The 20,044-nt window shown below is 43.3% G+C and overlaps 1 protein-coding gene across 3 annotated transcripts in view; it reads right to left on the bottom strand.

Moving 5' to 3' along the window:
• The window catches only part of ADPGK (ADP dependent glucokinase), a 40,935-nt gene extending 21,457 nt beyond the window's left edge, over positions 1-19,478 (bottom strand). For 2 of the 3 annotated variants that reach the window (XM_047797298.1, XM_047797299.1), the window contains exons 1-3: positions 19,174-19,478; positions 11,190-11,415; positions 465-527 (exon numbers count right to left, since the gene is read on the bottom strand). In XM_047797298.1, the coding sequence (XP_047653254.1) occupies positions 465-527; positions 11,190-11,415; positions 19,174-19,406 (522 nt within the window). In that variant the 5' untranslated portion in view covers positions 19,407-19,478. Of the gene's footprint in view, positions 1-464; positions 528-11,189; positions 11,416-15,597; positions 16,031-19,173 lie in introns of those variants that run through there. The other variant, XM_047797300.1, reaches the window with a different exon arrangement.
• Between the last annotated feature and the right edge of the window lie 566 nt (positions 19,479-20,044).

The raw sequence follows: 20,044 nt of genomic DNA, 5'->3' as shown, positions 1-20,044 counted from the left end.
GTGGCTGGTGGCTGCAGTTCCGATTCAACCCCTAGCCCGGAAACTTCCATATACTATGGATATGGCCCTAGAAAGACAAAAAAAAAAAAATTGTTCTATTTCTTATTAGCTGTGACCCTCTCCATGCCTCAAACTTCATGGGGAAAGTAAAACAGGACCAACTACCACGTAGCCTTCTGTGCTGCTGCAGGGATTAAATGAGGTAATCTTCGCAAAGCACTAGCAACATCAGGCATAGAGTAAGCCCTCAGAAAGCATCAGCTACTCCTCTCTCCCACCATTACAATATTCCTAACAAGAGCCCAAGGGGCTGGCACATAGTAGGTTGTATTCCTAATAAGAGCCCAAGGGGCTGGCACATAGTAGGTAGTAAGTAGAATCAAGGAACAGATACTCATTCTTGCTCCTAAAATTACTGAAACACTAGTCAAGGGCGCAGGTTTTAATCTGGGAATTTGACCTACCTTTAAATCTGAGTTGGCTGCAAATTTCTGTCCAATTAAAGCTGCATTTCCTCCTACATAGTGCTGCAAGACAATTCAAGGTTATTAGTTAGTATTTTAGTAACTATGTTACCAAAGCTTAATAATGTTTTAGCTTATTGAATTAATTTACAATTTTCTTTTTTCCAAAAATAATTCGAGGAGACTTTACGACAGGGACACACAGATGAGGCTGATAAATACATTACCCCCAACAGGTCAGTAGACAATGAGTTATAGGGAAAGATGAAAAAAACCAAGTTGCTACCCTTGAAAATAAGTAAAATTGCCTTAACTGTAGATCAAATCTGGCCTTGAGCTCTCAGGCAGCCAGAACAGATAAAGGAAACAAAAGGAAATATGACAAGTATGGACAGACCTTATCTTCTGCAAGACAAGATAATCTTTCTAAAATGAGTATATGACTACATCACTTTTCTCCTGAAAATCATTCAATAGATACTATAATGAACTAAAATCCCACTCTTCTTTTAATTTTTAAATAGAAGGAGTTTCTGTTGTGGCTCAGTGGTAACAAACCCGACTAGTATCCCTTCGCTCCCTGGCCTCACTCAGTGGGTTAATGATCCATGAGCTGTGGTGTAGGTCACAGATGTGGCTCAGATCCCATGTTACTGTGGCTGTGGTGTAGGATGGCAGCTACAGTTTTGATTCAACCCCTACCCTGTCAACTTCCATATGCTGCAAGTGGAGCCCCAAAAAGCAAAAAAAAAAAAATTTTTTTAAAATCGAAGTATAGTTGATAAATAACATTATATAAATTACAGGTGTACAACATAGTAATTCACAATTTTTAGAGGTTATAGCCCATTTATAGTTATAATATTTTGTATAATTCCCACGTTATACGATATATCCCTATAGCTTGCTTTATACCTAACAGTTTGTACCTCCTAATTCCCCTACCCCTGTATTGCTCTTCCCCCCTTCCCTCACTCCACTGGTAACCACTATTCGGTTCTCTGTAACTGTGAGTCTGCTTCTTTTTTGTTATATTCAGTAGTTTGTTGTATTTTTTTTAAGATTCCACATATAAGTGTGGAATCTTAAATCCAGTATTTTTCTCTGACTTATTTCACTTAGCATAATGCCCTCCTAGTCCATCCATGTTGCTGCAAATGGAAAATTTTCAAATTTTTTTTCATTTTTAAAAAACGTATTTATTAAATTTTCAATTTTTTTAAATGGCTGAGTAAAATTCCATTGTGTGTACACACACACACACACACACACACACACACACACACACACACACTTTCTTTACCTATTCAGCTATGGATAAGATTGCTTTCATATCTTGGCACTGTAAACAGTGCTGCTAGGAACACTGGGGTGCATGTACCCTTTTGAATTAGTTTTAAAATCCAACTCTTAACTGAGGCACACAGGCCTTTCTTATCTGTCCCTTGCTTTCTTTTCTACCTCCAACTCTGGCCCTCCCTTCCCCACCAGCCTATAGCTCTCCAACTCTGCCATCCTCTGGCTCCATGCCTTTGGCACTGCTGCTTCTTTTGACTAGGATGTCTCCCCTTTCTCACTCATTGGTAAGTCCCTGCTCGCTTCTCACACATCAGCAGCTGTGTCACCTCTCCTGCAACACACCCTGTCTCCCTTTTCCTAGGGCCACCTTCCCACCTCAACCCACCTCCCAGAGAGGATTACAGATCCTTTGCTACTCACCACCCCTATACTCAGAACAAACCCACGACAGCCTGGTCTGCCTGAGCTAGTGTCACCTGGGGGGATGACGTCTAGCTCCTTCAGGGCAGGAACTACCTTCTTAGAAGTGCTCAGTAAATGTTTGCTGCTGAATTTTGAGCAAGGAAGAAACACACTGATGCATCAGGAAATATAAAAGCTTTCCTGGGAGTAAGTTCTAAAAGCACTGGGCTCTAATAGAGGACAAGGTTTTCTTCTAAACATCTCATCCCTCAAGTGAGGACCTAGAGCAGGAGAACAGACAATTCAAGGCTAGCATTCCTTGTTGCTAAGGATGGATTCACGTGCTTTGGAAACTTGAAAAGTGACAAATAAGGCTGATGCTCTATGATGACAGGTGAGAAACGTCAGCAGCAGCAGCAGACTTGCCTGGACGGAACACAACCATCTTATCTCCCTCGTCCTCAGCCCCAGACAGACACGCAGACTAAATAATTCAATCTCAGATGCTAGACATCACTTTCAGCCCAACCAGGGTTTGTGCTGACCAATTGCTGGATTCAGGTGGTACAGTAATGACTTTCTATAGATAAATTTAAAACTTTCTGTGATATACAGGCTGAAATTTGGCCTTCTAATACATCAACCTTAATTTTTTATTTAACTTTGATGGCTAGAAAAATTTACTAAAAATTTTGGGGGAAACATTAAGATTCTATGAAATGGATTATAGAGTTTTCATATAACTGTTATTATTAACTGCTGTGTATCAGTCAATCTGTCTTATAATTTAAGGCAGTTTGACAAGGCACCAAATGAAGTGGAAGATAAATACCACATTTTAAGTTTTACAATATTAAGAAATAATGTGGGTGATGTAAAAGTTACGTTAAATTTCTGCAGGAAAAAAACTGTTTACATTATGGAACAAAAAGCAGGATCAAGGCAGAAGAGAAGAGAAAGCAAACTGATGGTTTAAATACCACAATCATAAAGACTTTTAAGCAGCAGACTTGTCATCATGTTAGAACTACCAATATTCTTTTATAAAAGATCAGAATCTTACTGCTGAGCTCAGCTGTCAAAGTGATTGTAAGTGAAATTTTTTTTTTTTTTTTTGTCTTTTTGCTATTTCTTTGGGCCGTTCCCACGGCACATGGAGGTTCCCAGGCTAGGGGTCAAATCGGAGCTGTAGCCCCCGGCCTACGCCAGAGCCACAGCAACTCGGGATCCAAGCCGCGTCTGCAACCTACACCACAGCTCACGGCAACGCCGGATCGTTAACCCACTGAGCAAGGGCAGGGACCGAACCCGCAACCTCATGGTTCCTAGTCGGATTCGTTAACCACTGCGCCACGACGGGAACTCCTTTTTTTTTTGTCTTTTTGCCTTTTCTAGGGCCGCTTCCTGCAACATATGGAGGTTCCCAGGCTAGGGGTCCAATCAGAGCTATAGCCGCCGACCTATGCCAGAGCCACAGCAACGCGGGATCCGAGCCGCGTCTGCAACCTACACCACAGCTCACGGCAACGCTGGGTCCTTAACCCACTGAGCAAGGTCAGGGATCGAACCTGCAACCTCATGGTTCCTAGTCGGATTCGTTAACCACTGAGCCACGACAAGAACTCCTGTAAGTGAAATTTTAACAGCCTGCTGTCTCCTCTAGAAACTCAGCTGGGTAATGCCTGTGCCCATTTTTAATGTTCAAACGGGCAACTTCAAAGGGAAAAAGAAAAAATTTTAAAGCTTAATAGTTATCACAATAAACGGTCACAAAGAATGGTCTGTTGAAGGTACCTTGAGCTTACTCAGAGAGAAGCATACCTAAACTGGGGTGACTGGAACCAGAGCCTTGGTACCAGCAGAGGCCCCTTGTGCCCATCTGCCTCTTCAGGGAGTCCAGACGAATTTGGCTGAGCCCCTTCCAGTTCTCAGATCTCCAGTATTGATCAATGACACTGAGTTTTATTTGGTGGATGTGTAACAGGCGGAAGATACTGGTTGGGGGTTGGGGTGCTGGTTGAAAGATACCTGGGAATAACCCCTCAGTGGAGATGCTGGGGGTAGGGAGGACTCAATTGAAAGATGCTGGGGGTTTGCTCAGTTGAAAGAGATTGAATGGTCTGGATTGAGTTAGGTAAGAGGCTTATATGACACTTTTCCTCAAGGCAGTTGCCTTAAGAGAGTTTGTCAGGATAGAGTGAAAGAATTACATCAGAGTGTTTGCCTTGAAGAAAAGGCACAAAGACTCCTCCCAGGTGGCTACAGCTTTCTCAGGTGACTGAGAAATTTATGGGAGTGGTGGAAGCCAAGTCCTCACACCGTCTAGTGGGCCCATAGGGAAACCCACTCATTAACTGAAAGCCAGCTCAACCGGGGACTTGAATGAGAACTGGCCATTTGGCGATCTGAGCACCTGTGTCCTAGAGGCCACTGGGAGAACCTGAGACACCTAAGAGGGGGTTGAAGCAACTCTGGGTAAAAATCTAGAGAAGTTAAGGTCTCAGGCAGCACACTGGCCCACCACACAATGTCATCAGTAAACTTTATCCCTGACAAATTCAACTTTAAAATGGGAAACAGAGTCTCTCAAATAGAGAAATGAGGGGTGTCAGGAAGCCAGCTTCCAACTAATACCTCAGCCAGGTTTATGTATGAACAAAACTTTAACTTGCAAGTATCTACTAAATTGGGTATTAAAGGAAATGTTCTGCCCTAAAAATAGCCAAAATGGGCTCTTTTATTGCATGTGCAGTTGTTAGAAAAAGACTGCTTAGGAAAAAAAAAAAATCTTTCCAGAATTCTGACTCTGAGGGAACAAGTCCTATGGGACAACTTGCTTCCTCTCCCTGTGCCTTGAGGCCAGAGCTCTCAGGAACACTTATCTAGACCATCTCTAATTCCTCAGACTGAAAAAAAAGGGGGATGGGGGAAGAAGTCTCTTTAAAACTTATTCAACTGTAATTTATACACTAGTGAGTTTTATATTGTGATATCTGACTCAAGACTAAGCTTAGAAAATGAATCTATGAGATCTCTGGTTGTGTCTGCCTATGTGTGTGCACTATATGTCTTAATCTTTGGATGGTATTATCACAATTAACTTGTAAATAAGCTCTACTTAATTGGCTTAAAGGAAATAAGTGCCTAAATAAATTCTCAAAAATACAGAAGTTAACTAGCCAGAATTAATTTTAGGTTTATGTGAACTAGGAAATATCTAGCATCAAACTAATGTCGGTATTAAAGTTTGTTGATACAATTAATATAGACAGATCTTTAGAGTCGTCAACATTAAGCACAATATCTTTATTGAACCTAGGTTTAATAGGAATTAAATACGATCTTATCACTATTGCAAAATTGCCAGCAAGAAAGATAACTTGGTATGATGAAATTTTTATAAGTAAATTAAATGCAAGTGAGATAAGAGCTTTTTTTTTCCCTTTCTTTTAAGGGCTGCACCTGAGGCATATGGAAGTTCCTAGGCTAGGGATTGAATGGAAGCTACAGCTGCTGGCCTACACCACAGCCACAGCAACATAGCATCCAAGCCACGTCTCATGGCACAGCTACATGGCAAAGCCAGATCCTTAGTGAGGCCAGGGATCAGACCCGCAGACTCCCAGATACTAGTCGGGTTCTTAACCTGCTGAGCCACAACTAGAACTCCCAAGATAGGAGCTTTTGGATGAACTCTTTAGGAATAATTGTTTTAGGAATATCTACTTAATAACGAGCTCTCCAGATATTGGTAACATGAAAATTTAGAGTTGTGCTAAATTTAAATTAAGTTACATGATGGAAGTTTATTCCCAAATAAAATAAGATACTGAGACATCAATTACTAAAGAGAGAAACCAAAGGTATTTAGGTATGTTTGGTGCTACCCTGAGATGCTCTCTGTAAGAAAACACATTTTTAGAAATTACTGGTACTTATGTTTACCAATCTACAGACTGCTTATATTAGAAGACTGTCCATAGTTACTTAAAGAAAGTTGGATTTGTGTTTTCAGTAAAGAAGGTATAAGGAATGGAATTGCATTTTATTAAGGGAAAAGAAAGTATGTCCCTCTTATAGCATTGTTTTGGATGGAAAAATAGGGACAGAAAGTGATGGAAGGTTTGTGGGAAGTGAACACTGAGAAAAGAGTTTTGTGCATGGTCAGGACTGACTTAAGTTTAGGATAAATTAAATTAAGTTAATTTTAAAAGTAAGCTGGTGCAAAACTTGAATTTGGCTTTTTTCTCTTAGAAGAAAACAAGGTTTTCTCGAAACGCTACTTCCGATAACAGATTATGTGAAGTCCTTTGCCTTTAAGTGATCTGTATTTGCTTTTGAGATCTCTTTGGTAACTTTGATTAAGGGAAAAGTACCACCCACAGTGACCTATGATTCTACATAACCAAGTATTTTTTAAACTCTGATATTTTTGATGGACTTTCTATCAAATTCTAATTAAAGTTCTTTGACTTGATAACTCTGGATGCCCCTGAGGCATCTCAGAGGGAAAAAGCAAGGTTAAATTAACTAGGATTATTTGGTATGTTAAAATACATGGAGAACATTATCAAAATGAGTGATAAGCCTCCTCAGATTATACAGATGAATAAATGATATTAATATAGACATTCTAGGGATTATATAGTTTCTGAAATGTGGATATGTCCTGGTATTATAATTGCAGTTATCATCTTAAAATGCTGTATGTCACAGCAGTAACAAGGTTTCTTTGTCAACTGCATTGTAATCTGATTTTATTTTTTTATTTTTTTGTCTTTCATCTTTTTAGGGCCGCCCCTGTAGCATATGTAGGTTCCCAGGCTAGGGGTCTAATCTGAGCTGTAGCTGCCAGCCTACACCACAGCCACGCCAGATCCGAGCCACGTCTGCAACCTACACCACAGCTCACAGCAACACTGGGTCCTTAACCCACTGAGCAAGGCCAGGGATCGAACCTGCAACCTCATGGTTCCTAGTCAGATTCGTTTCTGCTGCACCACGATGGGAACTCCGTAATCTGATTTTAAACATGCCTTCTTAAGTCTTTTGTCGTTACAGACAGTTAATGGTTTTACTCTGATGCCTTTGCAAAAACTGTTTCTCCATCAAGAGCTATAGAAAGGATTTTTTTCCCATTTATTCTTTTTTTCTTTATTTTTAAGGTGGCACCTGTGACATATGGAAGTTCCTACGCTAGGGGTCGAATCAGAGCTGCAGCTGCTGGCCTATGCCACAAACAGCCACAGCAATGCACGATCCAAGCTGCATTTTCAACCTATCATCACACCTCACAGCAACGCCAGATCCTTAACCCACTGAGTGAGGCCAGGGATCGAACCCCCATCCTCAGAGACACCATATTGAGTTCTTAACCTGCTGAGCCACAATGGGAACTCCTAAAAAGGACTTTTTGAAAAATACAAGTTTCTGACTTTCAGACCAGCTGGGTAAGAAATTAATTCTAACAGGAAATCGGATAGCTTCATAAACTGTTAACAAAATGGATTAGTTACACTGGACTGAGAGAACGGATGAGTATGATTATAATTTTTTTGGTTTCTATCATAACTAGTATTGGTTTTTTAATCTGTGTTTTCCAGGTATAAAGCTAATTATGACTCATAGCAATTTGGTAAATTATACTTTTGTAAACAGAACGGAAACATTTCTTTTTTCTTTCTACCCGGTCCCTCCAGAGACTGGAAACTCAGGTTCCCAGCAGTAGATAAATTAGGAAGGCCACTTCGCATGTGGATTACAGGAATCTCAAGGTATTTTGGAGATTTTGAAAAGGGAGGAATTCACCTTAATCTGTAAAGCAAAATCTCTGCCAAGCCCTTGGAATGACTTTCCTAGCCCTGAGAGGCCTTTAAAACTCAGTCTGAGATTCCTTATAAAAGTTCTAGCAAAGCACCCCCCCACCCTTTTTTTAAAGAAAGCCTATATGATCAATTGTGTTTATATAAATCATCAGGTCAAGTTTGTTGAGATGAGACTTTGTTTGCAAACAAATTAGTCTTAGTTTGGCTATATTCAATAAAAATGAGAGTAATTGTAGAGAGAAAGAGATGTTTCAATGGACATCTGTTAATCTCATTCTGTTAACTGAGGTCTGTATTCACTAAGATTCACTTCCCAGATAGTTCTCAGCTATTATGTTATACTGCTGCAAAGTTTAACTGAGCTTCTAAAAGGACATTCTAAGCTTATTTCTAAAGCTTATCACAGTCATCTATTTTTGGATGAAGATCAGATGCACCAGGACCTGCAACCAGGCGACTATGCATACTGGAAAAGACAGCATTTAAAGGACTACTGCCAAGCTGGATGGATAGGCCCTTGCTCAGTACAATTAGCTAGTTCATGAGCAGCAAAACTAAAGGGAATCGACTCTTGGATTCACAGAAAAGGTCCCCCCCCCGGGAGGTGGGGGTCTACAGGGAGGACTATAAAATCGTCTTAAAACAATGCTCACATGGAGAAGATGATGACATCAGCAGACAGCTGGCTCAAGATGCAGGACCTGACTCTATGATGACTTATAGTGCTTTCATGACTTCTGAGACTTTTTTTTTTTTGTCTTTTTGCTATTTCTTTGGGCCGCTCCTGCGGCATGTGGAGGTTCCCAGGCTAGGGATCGAATCGGAGCTGTAGCCACTGGCCTACGCCAGAGCCACAGCAACGTGGGATCTGAGCCGCGTCTGCAACCTACACTATAGCTCAAGGCAACGCCAGATCCTTAACCCACTGAGCAAGGGCAGGGACCAAACCCGAAACCTCATGGTTCCTAGTCGGATTTGTTAACCACTGCGCCACGATGGGAACTCCCACTTCTGCGACTTTTGCATACAAATCAAACGTTTTTTTGAATCAGAGGCATGATCCTATGCTAATTTAAAAAACTAATCCAACTGTTGGGTTTGTCGTCAACTACCTGTATTTAGTAGAAATACCTTGGTAGATTTCTCCCTTTCAAGGGTCTGACTGGATAGGACTCAGGAAATTATTTTATTACTAGGTGGGATTTTTCCCACTTGACCAATTAATAATACCTGCTCTGACCGTGACCATAAATAAGAATTTTCTTTTGGGGTCGTTCCAACTCAGTCTGAACAATGAGTTAAGTCTCAGTCGAAACTGTAACCTGTTTATTAGAAAAGGAACCCCCCACGAGTGTGGGATGGATTTATGTGGTTAATATCAGGCTATGGTCATTTTTTTTTTTTTTTGGTCTATTTGCTATTTCTTTGGGGCCGCTCCCACGGCATATGGAGGTTCCCAGGCTAGGGGTCGAATCGGAGCTGTAGCCACCGGCCTACACCAGAGCCACAGCAACACGGGATCCGAGCCGCGTCTGCAACCTACACCACAGCTCATGGCAACGCCGGATCGTTAACCCACTGAGCAAGGGCAGGGACCGAACCCGCAACCTCATGGTTCCTAGTCGGATTCGTTAACCACTGCGCCACGACGGGAACTCCAGGCTATGGTCATTTAAGTTTATAAACGCTCCCCTGCATTGGGAACAATTAAATCATACTAGGGATGACCAGTCTAGTAACATCAGGAAATCAGACCGGGTGCCTTATGAACAATGCCTATATATTACTACCCTTAGAGACAGTGGCTGGTATGGAACAGACTGGGTCAGATAACCAGAGATTCACTGGGTCACACCGTAATGGAACTCAGAGGATTTGTGGTACTAATTTATGGCTTTGGCTTCCCTTGGACTCAAGGCCATATACGTTAACAACTTAAAGATGACCCCAGCCAATCTACCATTGGTATGAGCCCGGTGGGTCAAGAGATTTGTATTCCACTGGTGTGACCATTTAGCAGCTATTTTTCTGCCTTCAGGAGGATTGGAGAGTGTAATCAGCCACAGCAAAGCCTTAACAAAATTCACTCAACAGATTTTAAATGACAGTATCCAGGTTATTAGCCAAGTGAACTCTGAGGTCTCTAGGCTGCTTTAAGTGACCCACTCCCTAGTCTTGACAACATCTTTAAAAACTGGTTTGGCATAGGACGCTCTTGGCTTAAATATTTACTTATAACTCTATTAATGGTATTAGCTATATTGTTTGTATTTTGCCTGTTTTAGGATATTATTGTTTCGTATACTATCAAATCTATGACTGAGCCTACAACAAAAATAATGATGACTAGGCGACTTGAAGCAGTTCATCAATATACAGTTCTTTACCAGATCAATGATTGTAACAGCGTAACTTTAGATATGGGAAGATGCAACAAGAGGGAGTATTTTCCTGGACCATAACAGACTAATAAAAACAAGTGGTCCAGTTAATACGGCCAGTCCAGTAATAGCACATTGAGAGGCCTATCAATGAAATCTTTGCCAGACGTGGGAATGAGCATTCCTAACACTGTGGGATGAAATGGTTTTAAAATGCTTCCCAAAACTATGGTCGAATTTATGGCCATGGGGGAGCCCTGTGAACTGGAGATCGGAACTTGTCATCTGCCTCTACATGGATTGAATGATGAGCCACTGCAGCTGCTGACCCTCAACAGCCCCTTCAAGGAGCTCAGGGTGGAGATCAGGAGGCAGGCACTCTGTGCTCTGGGAAAACTGGCAGAACAGGTCTTCAGACAGATATTTTCAGAAGACTTGATGAGCCCAATTCTTGCATCTCCTCATATCTAGAAAAGCACTAAACTCTTTCATGCACTAAAATACTCATTGTGACTAGTAGTAACCTTCTTGAGACTAGCAGCAAACTTCTGTAAAAATGTGTGCTTGGTTGCATGTGTCTCCCCTTTCACCTTTATCCCACATATATTGACATTTTCCTCCTACTGCTCTGGAGCGGTATTTCAGAGCTATCTAAAATGCTGCCTCCTGGGCTGTAGTTCTCATTTTGCCCCAAATAAAACCGATCTCTCAACTTTTAGGTTATCTCGTCTTTTAGGTTGTGCATGTTTTTTATGTTGACACCATACAAACAAGGTGTCTTTCCCCACCCTATCGTAATTTACCACTAGTGAACAGACCTGGGCTCCCGGGAACTCGGATGCAATCTGGGCGATGTCATGGAAACTCTCCTTATCACTGAAGAAGCGTTCAGCAGCTGCTCCCTTCCCCATGAAGTGAATGAAAGCTTCTTCCAGATCATTCCTTGAATGCAGCTCGGTGTGATCTTTCCCAGTCCCCGGATTCAAGCCAAGTGCCTGCAAGAGCTTCACTCCTGACAGCACTACATCCACACACGCATTGACTCTGGAAGGAAGGAAGAGACAGTGTGAAAGAAACAGGAGCACTGGGGCAGCTACTTGGCATTTAACAACAACAGGGAAAGGTTTCAGAGGCCTCCTGTGTTCAAAGAGAAAAACAGATGAAATGGATCTGAAACCTGAACTGGAAAGTAAATAGCATATGGCAGGAGGATTACTTTATCTGGGTGTATGTCTAAGGATCAGAATACAAGACTGTGCAACAGTTTGGCAAATTTTTATGCTAGTGACAAAGAAAGAAGAGAGGTGCTTATTAGCATTTCAGAATGAAGCCATCCTGGTAACACAAACATAGCACTTCTGAGAAAACACTGGCAGTGCCAAACTGTCAGGATTTATTCTGGCTGTGTTTCTTGGGCAAGTCACTTTTCTTTCACTTTGTCTCAGTTTCCTCATCTATAAAATGGTATTAACAGGAGTATTTAACTCATAGAGCTGCTGTGAAAACAAAACAAGTTAACACGTGCTTATTAGGAACACTGCTTGCTCTAGAGATAGCAAAATAAAATTTTGGCCAAGGGCCATCTTCCCTCCGAAGACACATAACAATAGTGGTAAATTACACTAACCCTTAAATGTCTAAAAACTCCCAGCTGAAACTCTTAGAGCTGAGTAAGCCCTTAAAGACTTGGATGCACCTGCAGCCTTGTAACAACTCATCACTTGGCAGGTATTCACTGGATGGATCCATGAACTGCAAAGGCTGGTAAGAGGCTGGTGGGTGCTACACACTAAGGCTGTCTGGCATGGCCTTTCCCACATGCACATGGACAAGTTCTGGCTTACATTTTCAGTGTTTCTTTGCTAAAAGCCATCCCTTAGGGGAGAAGTTCTGAATACTTTGGGTAGCTAGATGAGGTCTTCCTGCCTCCCCATGGGCACCTTTATTCCTGCCTCTGCCTATTGGGGATGTCATCCTTGCCAGTGGGGCTGGATGACCAACTGAAACAGCTTCTGGTGACAGGGTGGCTGGGCTTCCAGGTTAATTCCGAGCAGCTGTGAAACCAGAAAGTAGATTCATCAATAGAGAAGGCACAATGGATTGGATTTAAGAATATAATATTATAGCTATGATGCTTCCCTTCTAGTCTCCTTAAAAAAAATCTTTTTTTTTTTTGTCTTTTGTCTTTTGTCCTTTTTTAGGGCTGCACCCATGGCATATGGAGGTTCCCAGGCTAGGGGTCTAACTGGAGCTGGAGCTGCCGGCCTACACCACAGCCACAGCAATACCAGATCTAAGATCCATCGGCAACCTACACCACAGCTCACGGCAATGCTGGATCCTTAACTCACTGAGCAAGACCAGGGATCGAACCCAGAACCTCATCGTTCCTAGTCGGATTTGTTTCTGCTGCGCCACAACAGAACTCCTTAAAAAAATCTCTTGATCACCAAATCATTAATGGTGGTGAACTCCAAAATGAGGACTGAGACTGGGGTAAGGGAGAGGAATTTTATTTTCATTAGATGTATTTCTAACTTTCACAAGTATGCATTACTTTTAGCTTAACAAATAACAGTGTTTAAAAGGTTCTCATGTGGGCTAGATGTTACGTACATCATTCAAGGAAGGTATACAAGGGTAAGGAAGAGACATTCCTCCTTGTAACCCAAACTGACTGCATTCTCACCATAAGGATTCTTTTATTAATTCCCAAGGTTTTGAATAGGTTTTTGCCTACCACGCAACATTTAAATACTGCAATGTCCTTATTCTTTTTTTTTTTTTCTCTTTTTAGGGCTGCACCTGTGGAGGTTCCCAGGCTAGGGGTCAAATCAGAGCCTCAGCTGCTGGCCTACACCACAGCCACAGCAATCAAGGATCTGAGCCTCATCTGCAACCTACACCACAATTCACAGCAACGCCGGATTCTTTAACCCACTGAGTGAGGCCAGGGATCGAACCTGCAACCTCATGGTTCCTAGTCGGATTTATTTCTGCTGAGCCACGACGGGAACTCTGTATTCTTTTAAAAATCGAACACACAGGAGTTTCCACCGTGGCTCAGCAGGTTAAGGACCTGATGTTTTCTCTCTGAGGGTGCAGGTTCGATCTCTGGCCTCACTCAGTGGGTTACGGGTCCCACATTGCTGTGGCTGTGGTGTAGGCTGGCAGCTGTGGCTCCTATTGTTTTTGGCCTGGGAACTTCCATATGCTGCAGGTGAAGCTCTATAAAACAAACCAAAAAAAAAAAAACCCAAAAAAACCCCATGTATAATTACTCTAGTCAACTGGAAAAGCATAATCTAAGAGGGAGTATGACTTTCAGCATACAAAACCCATAGACGTGCAGGTAGCGGGTGCTCAACAATGTTTCAAACACATTCCTTTCACAGTCTTACATGATAAGGAAGCAAACATATCTTGTAAACAGGTCTCAATTCAACCTCGCGCAGACTGCCCTTTTTTCTTCTGGATGCAACACTGGATGTCTGAAGGGTAGAATCCTAACAGGAATCTGGGGATCTCTGGCTCTCAGACTCCAGCAGGCTCCTGAGGTTCATACAGTGAGAGTTTGGACTCTCAATATTGAGGGACACTATTCCCACCAAGCAGCGCTAACTAGAAAATGTATCCAAACGGATTTGGGTCCTGAGTGTGGACAACAGATACTTAGATACTGAGGGATACACCTACGTTTGGAAATAATGGCTTCAAAAATGACTTCAATAAACACATCACCTCTGTATCTAGTTGTGCTGAGATCTTAAAAAGAGTCTGGTTCTTTAAAGATGAGACTGGAGGAAGTTGAACTTGCAAAACTTACAAGACATTGCTGAAAGGAACAATATTTTGCAGCATATTTTGCAACACACCACAAATCCCAACAGAACTAATTTTGAGTTAAAACAATGTAACTACCATAGGAACATTTTGCATCCCTAACCTAATCATGTCATGAATATTAAAGGAAAAAAATTTTATTTGATAGCGTTTTATAATAAAAAAGATCACTGAACATCTACCATGTGCCAGATACCAAAGTTCTTTTACGTGTGCTTTTTGGTTATATTTTATAATACTTCAACCAGAACAAGAATCTTTCTCTGCACTTACCTCAATTCAACAGCATATTTAAATGTAAACAAACACACTACCTAAGGTGTTTTATTATCAGGGAAAATAAAGGGAAGGAGGACATAAATGAACCAGAAGACAAAATTATGCTCATTTGACACTTAGGCAGAATTTTCGCAGTTCAGTAAGAAGTGGATACAACATTACAATGTGAGTTTTGAGAAATCACAGACACAGATGAAACAACTGGAAAATAAAGCAAGGCAACAAATGCTGAATGCCCAAACAAGTGGCTATGCTAGCAGAGAGGGCTCTGGGAGCTGGGGCTACAAGGCAGATTATTGAAGACTTGTCAGAGGTGGGTTGGGGACAGGGGACAGTCTCCCCTTCTAGATCATAAATTCCACAAAGGCAAGGATGGTGGTTGTTATCACCTCTCTTCTGTTTCATCATCTGTAAAACATTTCCTAAAGTTCTTTCTAGGTTTCATACTGTACCTGAGGCATGGTGAGAGCTAATCACAATCACTCTAAGATACAGAACCATAGAGAAAAATCCAAGAGGGCTGGAGCAGCAGTCTTAGGTGGTACCCTGGACAGTGCTCTGAACAGAGAAAGAAGGCAGGCATTTTCAGAGAGACCACAGCACTCTGCAAAACGTTTAAGGTAGGGAAGCAGTCATCACCGCTTTCTGCTGAGAAAAGTGAGGCGAGGGGTTAACTAACATTCCAAAGGTCATGACTGGAGGAGCCTAATTTCAAAAATATCAGATTTATCTGATACTGAAAGCCACACAGGGAGTGCACACAAGCAAAGATGTGGACGAAGGGATTAACATTGTGTCTGGACCCAACAGGAATGCTGATCCAGTTAGAAGAGACGCTGAACAGGGGAGAAGAACAAGGCAGGTATCAAAGATCAGAGTGAAGCCAGGTATGGGGGAACGAACACTAGGATGAGGGGTTCATCATTCACCCAGTAAGCCTTAGGACCAGAGTCTGATTCTGAGGCAGGGGAGGCAGTACACGTTTTAGAAAGATGTGGCAGTGGGCTGGCCACTGACCATCCTCCTGAAACCTCTCCTACCCTTTATTTCTCTGGTCCTTTCCCACCAGCCCCTTACCTCCCAAATTCCACCTTTGCCATTTACCTTTCCTTATTGTTCACCTCCTAAGGGATGCTGTCCAGTCTCTGGCTTCAATCCAAGGGCTGCCAACCCTGCTCAATGTGCTTCTTAACACCAGCCTCTTGGTATCAGCAGCTGATGGCTCAGCTTCCACTAAAATCCCACAGGAATGGACATTTCCCCTCCTCTGAAACCAAACTGATTACCTTCCACCACAAACGTGTTCCTTTTTCTTAATCTTTCTTCATGGCAACAGCGTGACAGGAACATGGAGCCAGCAATAGGTTCAAGCTGCACCTCTGACACTTGACAGCTGTGTTATCTTGGGTAAATCAATATTTTGAAGCTCCAGTTTACTGTCTGTGAAAACTGGATGACAATATCTGTACCTGCCTACATAAGGTTGTTACAAACCACTTTATTATTTGTTTTAATGGCTGCACCTGCAGCATATGGAAGTTCTCAGGCCACGGGCTGAATTGGAGCTGTAGCCACTGGCCTACGCTACAGCCACACTGGATCTGAGCCACATCTGTGACCAAGCTGCAGCTTGTGGCAGTGTTGGATCTTTAACCCACTGAGAGAGGCTAGAGATCAAACCGGCATCCTCAGAGAGACAACACTGGGTCCTTAACCTGCTGTGCCACAAAAGGAACTCCAACCTGTCATTTTTAAATGCCTCTATTTACTACATCCAACCTGTTATCAAATCTCACCTGTTTAGCACCATTGCCAAAAAAGAAAAATATCTACAGCCTCTTTAAAAAAAAAAAAAAATGCATTGGCGTATAGTTGATTACAACACTGCATTAGTTTCAGGTTTACAGCAAAGCAAAGCAGTTATACATATATCCTCTATGGCCTCTTTAGTCAAGACTTTCCTCTTTGTGAATCACATTCAATTATGTGTTTTGAGGGAGTGTGTGAAAGACAGGGTGACTATACGAATTTTCCTGAAAGGTCAAACTATACCACGCCCGTCTCCACCCTACCCCCCACCCCCAAATGATATTCTGGTAGAAGTACCGCACCCACCTATTCCTTGCACATTTCCTTTTGGGTAATGAGATGTTGGTAACAACACATGTCTGTTACCCACAAAAATAATGAGAAGCAGTCAAACAGGTTAAAACCAGTGCTCAAATTTCACATTCCGCCAGTTACTCTCTGCGAAGAACTTAACATTATCTACCTGCTTATAAACCTTTACGGCTTTCCCATCACCTACTCTGACACAAAAGGCTCCTTTCAGCACCAGTTCTTTCCATCTGTCATGTGGCCAACCTGCTATTCCCAAACAAGCCATATACTTTTTCACATCTGGTTCTCTCCGCCCAGGTGGGCTTATTTCCCCATAGTTTTGTGGGGAAATTCTATTTCTACTCCAGGGCCTGTCCCACGCAAGTCACTGTGGCAGAATGTACTTTCCAAGATGGCCACAAGATGTCCCATCCCACATGTTCTTTGTATAATGTGATGCTGCCATTCCTCCCAATCAGGTTCTACATCCCTTCCCCTTAAAATCATTTGTACCTGAGATTGTGGTAGAAGAGACACCATGTGTGTTTAAGTTTAGCTCATAAAAGGTATTAATGTTTCTGCTTGGTCTTCCTGGGGGCATTCTTTTTCCAAACCCTGTCATCGATCTGTAGGAAAGCTAAACAGCTACATAGAGAAACCAGGTGTAGGTGTTCAGGTGAAACCACAGCTGAGGTTGAAACTGACAACCACAATCAACCCTTAAGATGATTCCAGTCCCGGCCATCATCTGCTTGAGAATGCACAAAACCCCAAGTGAGAACTGCTCAGCTGAGCCCAACTGAACCTCCGAATCATGAAAATAAAATGACCGTTGTTTTAGGTTACTAGGTTTTGGGGCGATTTGTGACACAGCAATAGCAAATGGAATGTCACCTTCTCAGATGGAGCTTTTCCTGAAAACTCATCTTGGGAAGAATTAGTCATTCTTCTTTGGGACACAGGCTACCTGGCTTCTACCACTAGTTCAGCAAAGCACTTTTTTTTAATTGTTATGGACAGCACTGTGCCCATCCCCATTGAAGCCCGACCCACAAATGCGACAGTGTTTGCAGATAGGGACTATTTATGGAGGTAATTAAGGTTAAATGAGGCCATTATCCAATATGACTAGCGTCCATTTAAGAAGAGGAAGAGGCATCAGAAGTGCTCACCAACAGAGGAAAGGCAAGCACGTGGTGAGAAGACAGCCATCTGCAAGTCTGGAAGAGAGAACCTGCTCTTGACTACCTGCTTCTAGAACTGTGAGAAAATAAATGCCTGTTGTTTAAACCATGCAGTCTGGGGTGTCCTGTTGTGGTAGCCTGAGTAGACTAAGAATGAATATATTTGTTTCCAACAAATGAGGCTGGGACCTCCCTTCATCCATCCCTGTATCCTGAGAACCTAGCACAAACCTGACACACACCATGTAGCTGACGATTATTTGTCGAAGGAATGCGCACAAAGCCATTCAATTAAGGAAATTAAGGATCAATTAAGAGCAATTAAGCTGATAAGGTTGTAGATCAAAGAGCCTGAACTTGAAAGAAGAGGTAAAAGATATTATCTGATGAAATAGCAAATGTGCTGATATAAAAAAAAATACTAGCTAACATTTGGTGTCTGCTCTTTAAAGCAGACACATGCTAGATAACATGAATTATTTCATTTAATTTTCAGGATAGCCTGCACTATCCTTCCTGGCCCCAATACTCATAGGAACTAGTAGAGTCTGGGTAGAAGGCTTGCTCTTTGATTGGTGCTTTTGAGGTGATGGCAAGATAGTCAACTCAGACTGAGACAAGAAATTAGTGTAAAGGGAAAAATTACTTACATGCAGGAGGGGAATACAAAGAAAGGAGGCACTGTGATTTGGAAGAACCCTAAATATGCAATGTCACTGAAGTCAGGGGAAAAGAGTTTCAAGAAGGGCGTGCTTAACGCGTGGAAGGCTGCAGAGAGTCCACACTGAAGACTAAAAAAGGCAGCTGAATATGAGAAGCAACAAGTCAGCCGTAAGCTTTGAGAGAGAAGTTTCAGCAGAATAGTGTTCTCCAGACTCCGGCATCAAAGGACTACGCCATTACGGAGGGGGAAGCAAGACAGCTAAAGGCAGCGACCACTCCTTTAAGTAGTTCAGCAGCAAGGGGAAGAACGCTGCCAGAGTAGTAAAATGAAGCATCTCTGACTGCAAAAGAGCGGTCGCCAGAGGAGCAGGTATTGGAATAAAAGAGGCTCGAACTTTAAGCAGTCAGGCTGAGCGGGATTTGCAAGAGTCGATTAGGCTGGTCCTACAGAGACAAGAAGGGCGCAGAGCCAGCCTAGAGGAAAAAGCAGTCTGTTGAGTCCCTGCAGCGGTGACGAATGGGGCTAGTCCCAAAAGTCCAACGCTTCTCGCCAAGGAGGCAGCGTGGACACTAGCGCCGAGGGGCCTCCAGCTGACCTCTGGGAACCTGTTTCTGCGCCGGCTCTACTTTCCAGCTCCCAAGCCGCCTGACGTCTGCCAAGGAGGCCCTCGGAGGCCAGGAGCGCCCGCGCCTCCTGGAGAGGCCCACAGAGGCAGACCTCGCAGGCACTCACCCCACGGCCACACGGCGCCAGCTCCGGGCCGGCCGCACGATGAGCGCGTCCCAGGCGGCTGCCAACCGGCCCTCAGGGGAGCCAGGTCCCAGGGGCGAGGGTACAGGCCCCAGCTGCAACGAGTTCCACAGCGAGCGCAGCGCCGACCCTGGCAGTTGCGGCTCCAGCAGAAAGACACAGCCCACCGCCAGCGCGAAGAAGCCGGCATACACTGAGCCGCGCCACAGCGCCATGGGAACGGAGGCGCTGGAGCAGCGATGTTAAGCTCCCTTCCCGGCCCGCGCCTCTTCCGGGCTCTGCGTGCGCCGACGTCAACACGCGCGTCACGTCACGCCGGCGCGCCGAAGTCCTTTGGAGGGGCGGGGTGAGGGCGGGGGGATGGGCGTGGCAGAGGAGCGGAGAACTGTCTTTCTCGGTCCAAATCCTGGCACATGGGGGCGCTGTTCGGCGGCTCTGGGGGAGGTTGGACAAAGGCAGCAGTGCAGGTCTGAGCGCTGTACCCCTTTCCAGAACTCCTCCAGTACCCCCAAAATAGAGGAACAAGGATACGTTTGTTTTCCCAGTAAGATGAAACAGATGGATTTTTTAAAATTACTCAAATGAATTTATCGCATCTGAAACAGATGGATTTTGAAGTCGCGGGTAAATCTCATGTTACTCTTTGAGCCAGTCTGCGTCCCCAGTTGAGCTACGCCTGAAGTTCCTCAGAGGGTGCACAAATCACACTCTCCTCGCGCCCTCCCCCTCCATTTTAATCTGTTCCTAAGCCGGTCTGTCTATCATCCATTGTTTACAAAACTCATGCTTTTTCAGGCCGGGGGCTTGGCGCTCTCCGAAGGAATCAGATGGCATCAGCGCTGCTGCGAGCCCT

The sequence above is a fragment of the Phacochoerus africanus genome, chromosome 9 (assembly GCF_016906955.1).
Source record: "Phacochoerus africanus isolate WHEZ1 chromosome 9, ROS_Pafr_v1, whole genome shotgun sequence".
NCBI classification, from domain to species: Eukaryota; Metazoa; Chordata; class Mammalia; order Artiodactyla; family Suidae; genus Phacochoerus; species Phacochoerus africanus.
This window is presented reverse-complemented; position numbering and strand designations above follow the sequence as displayed.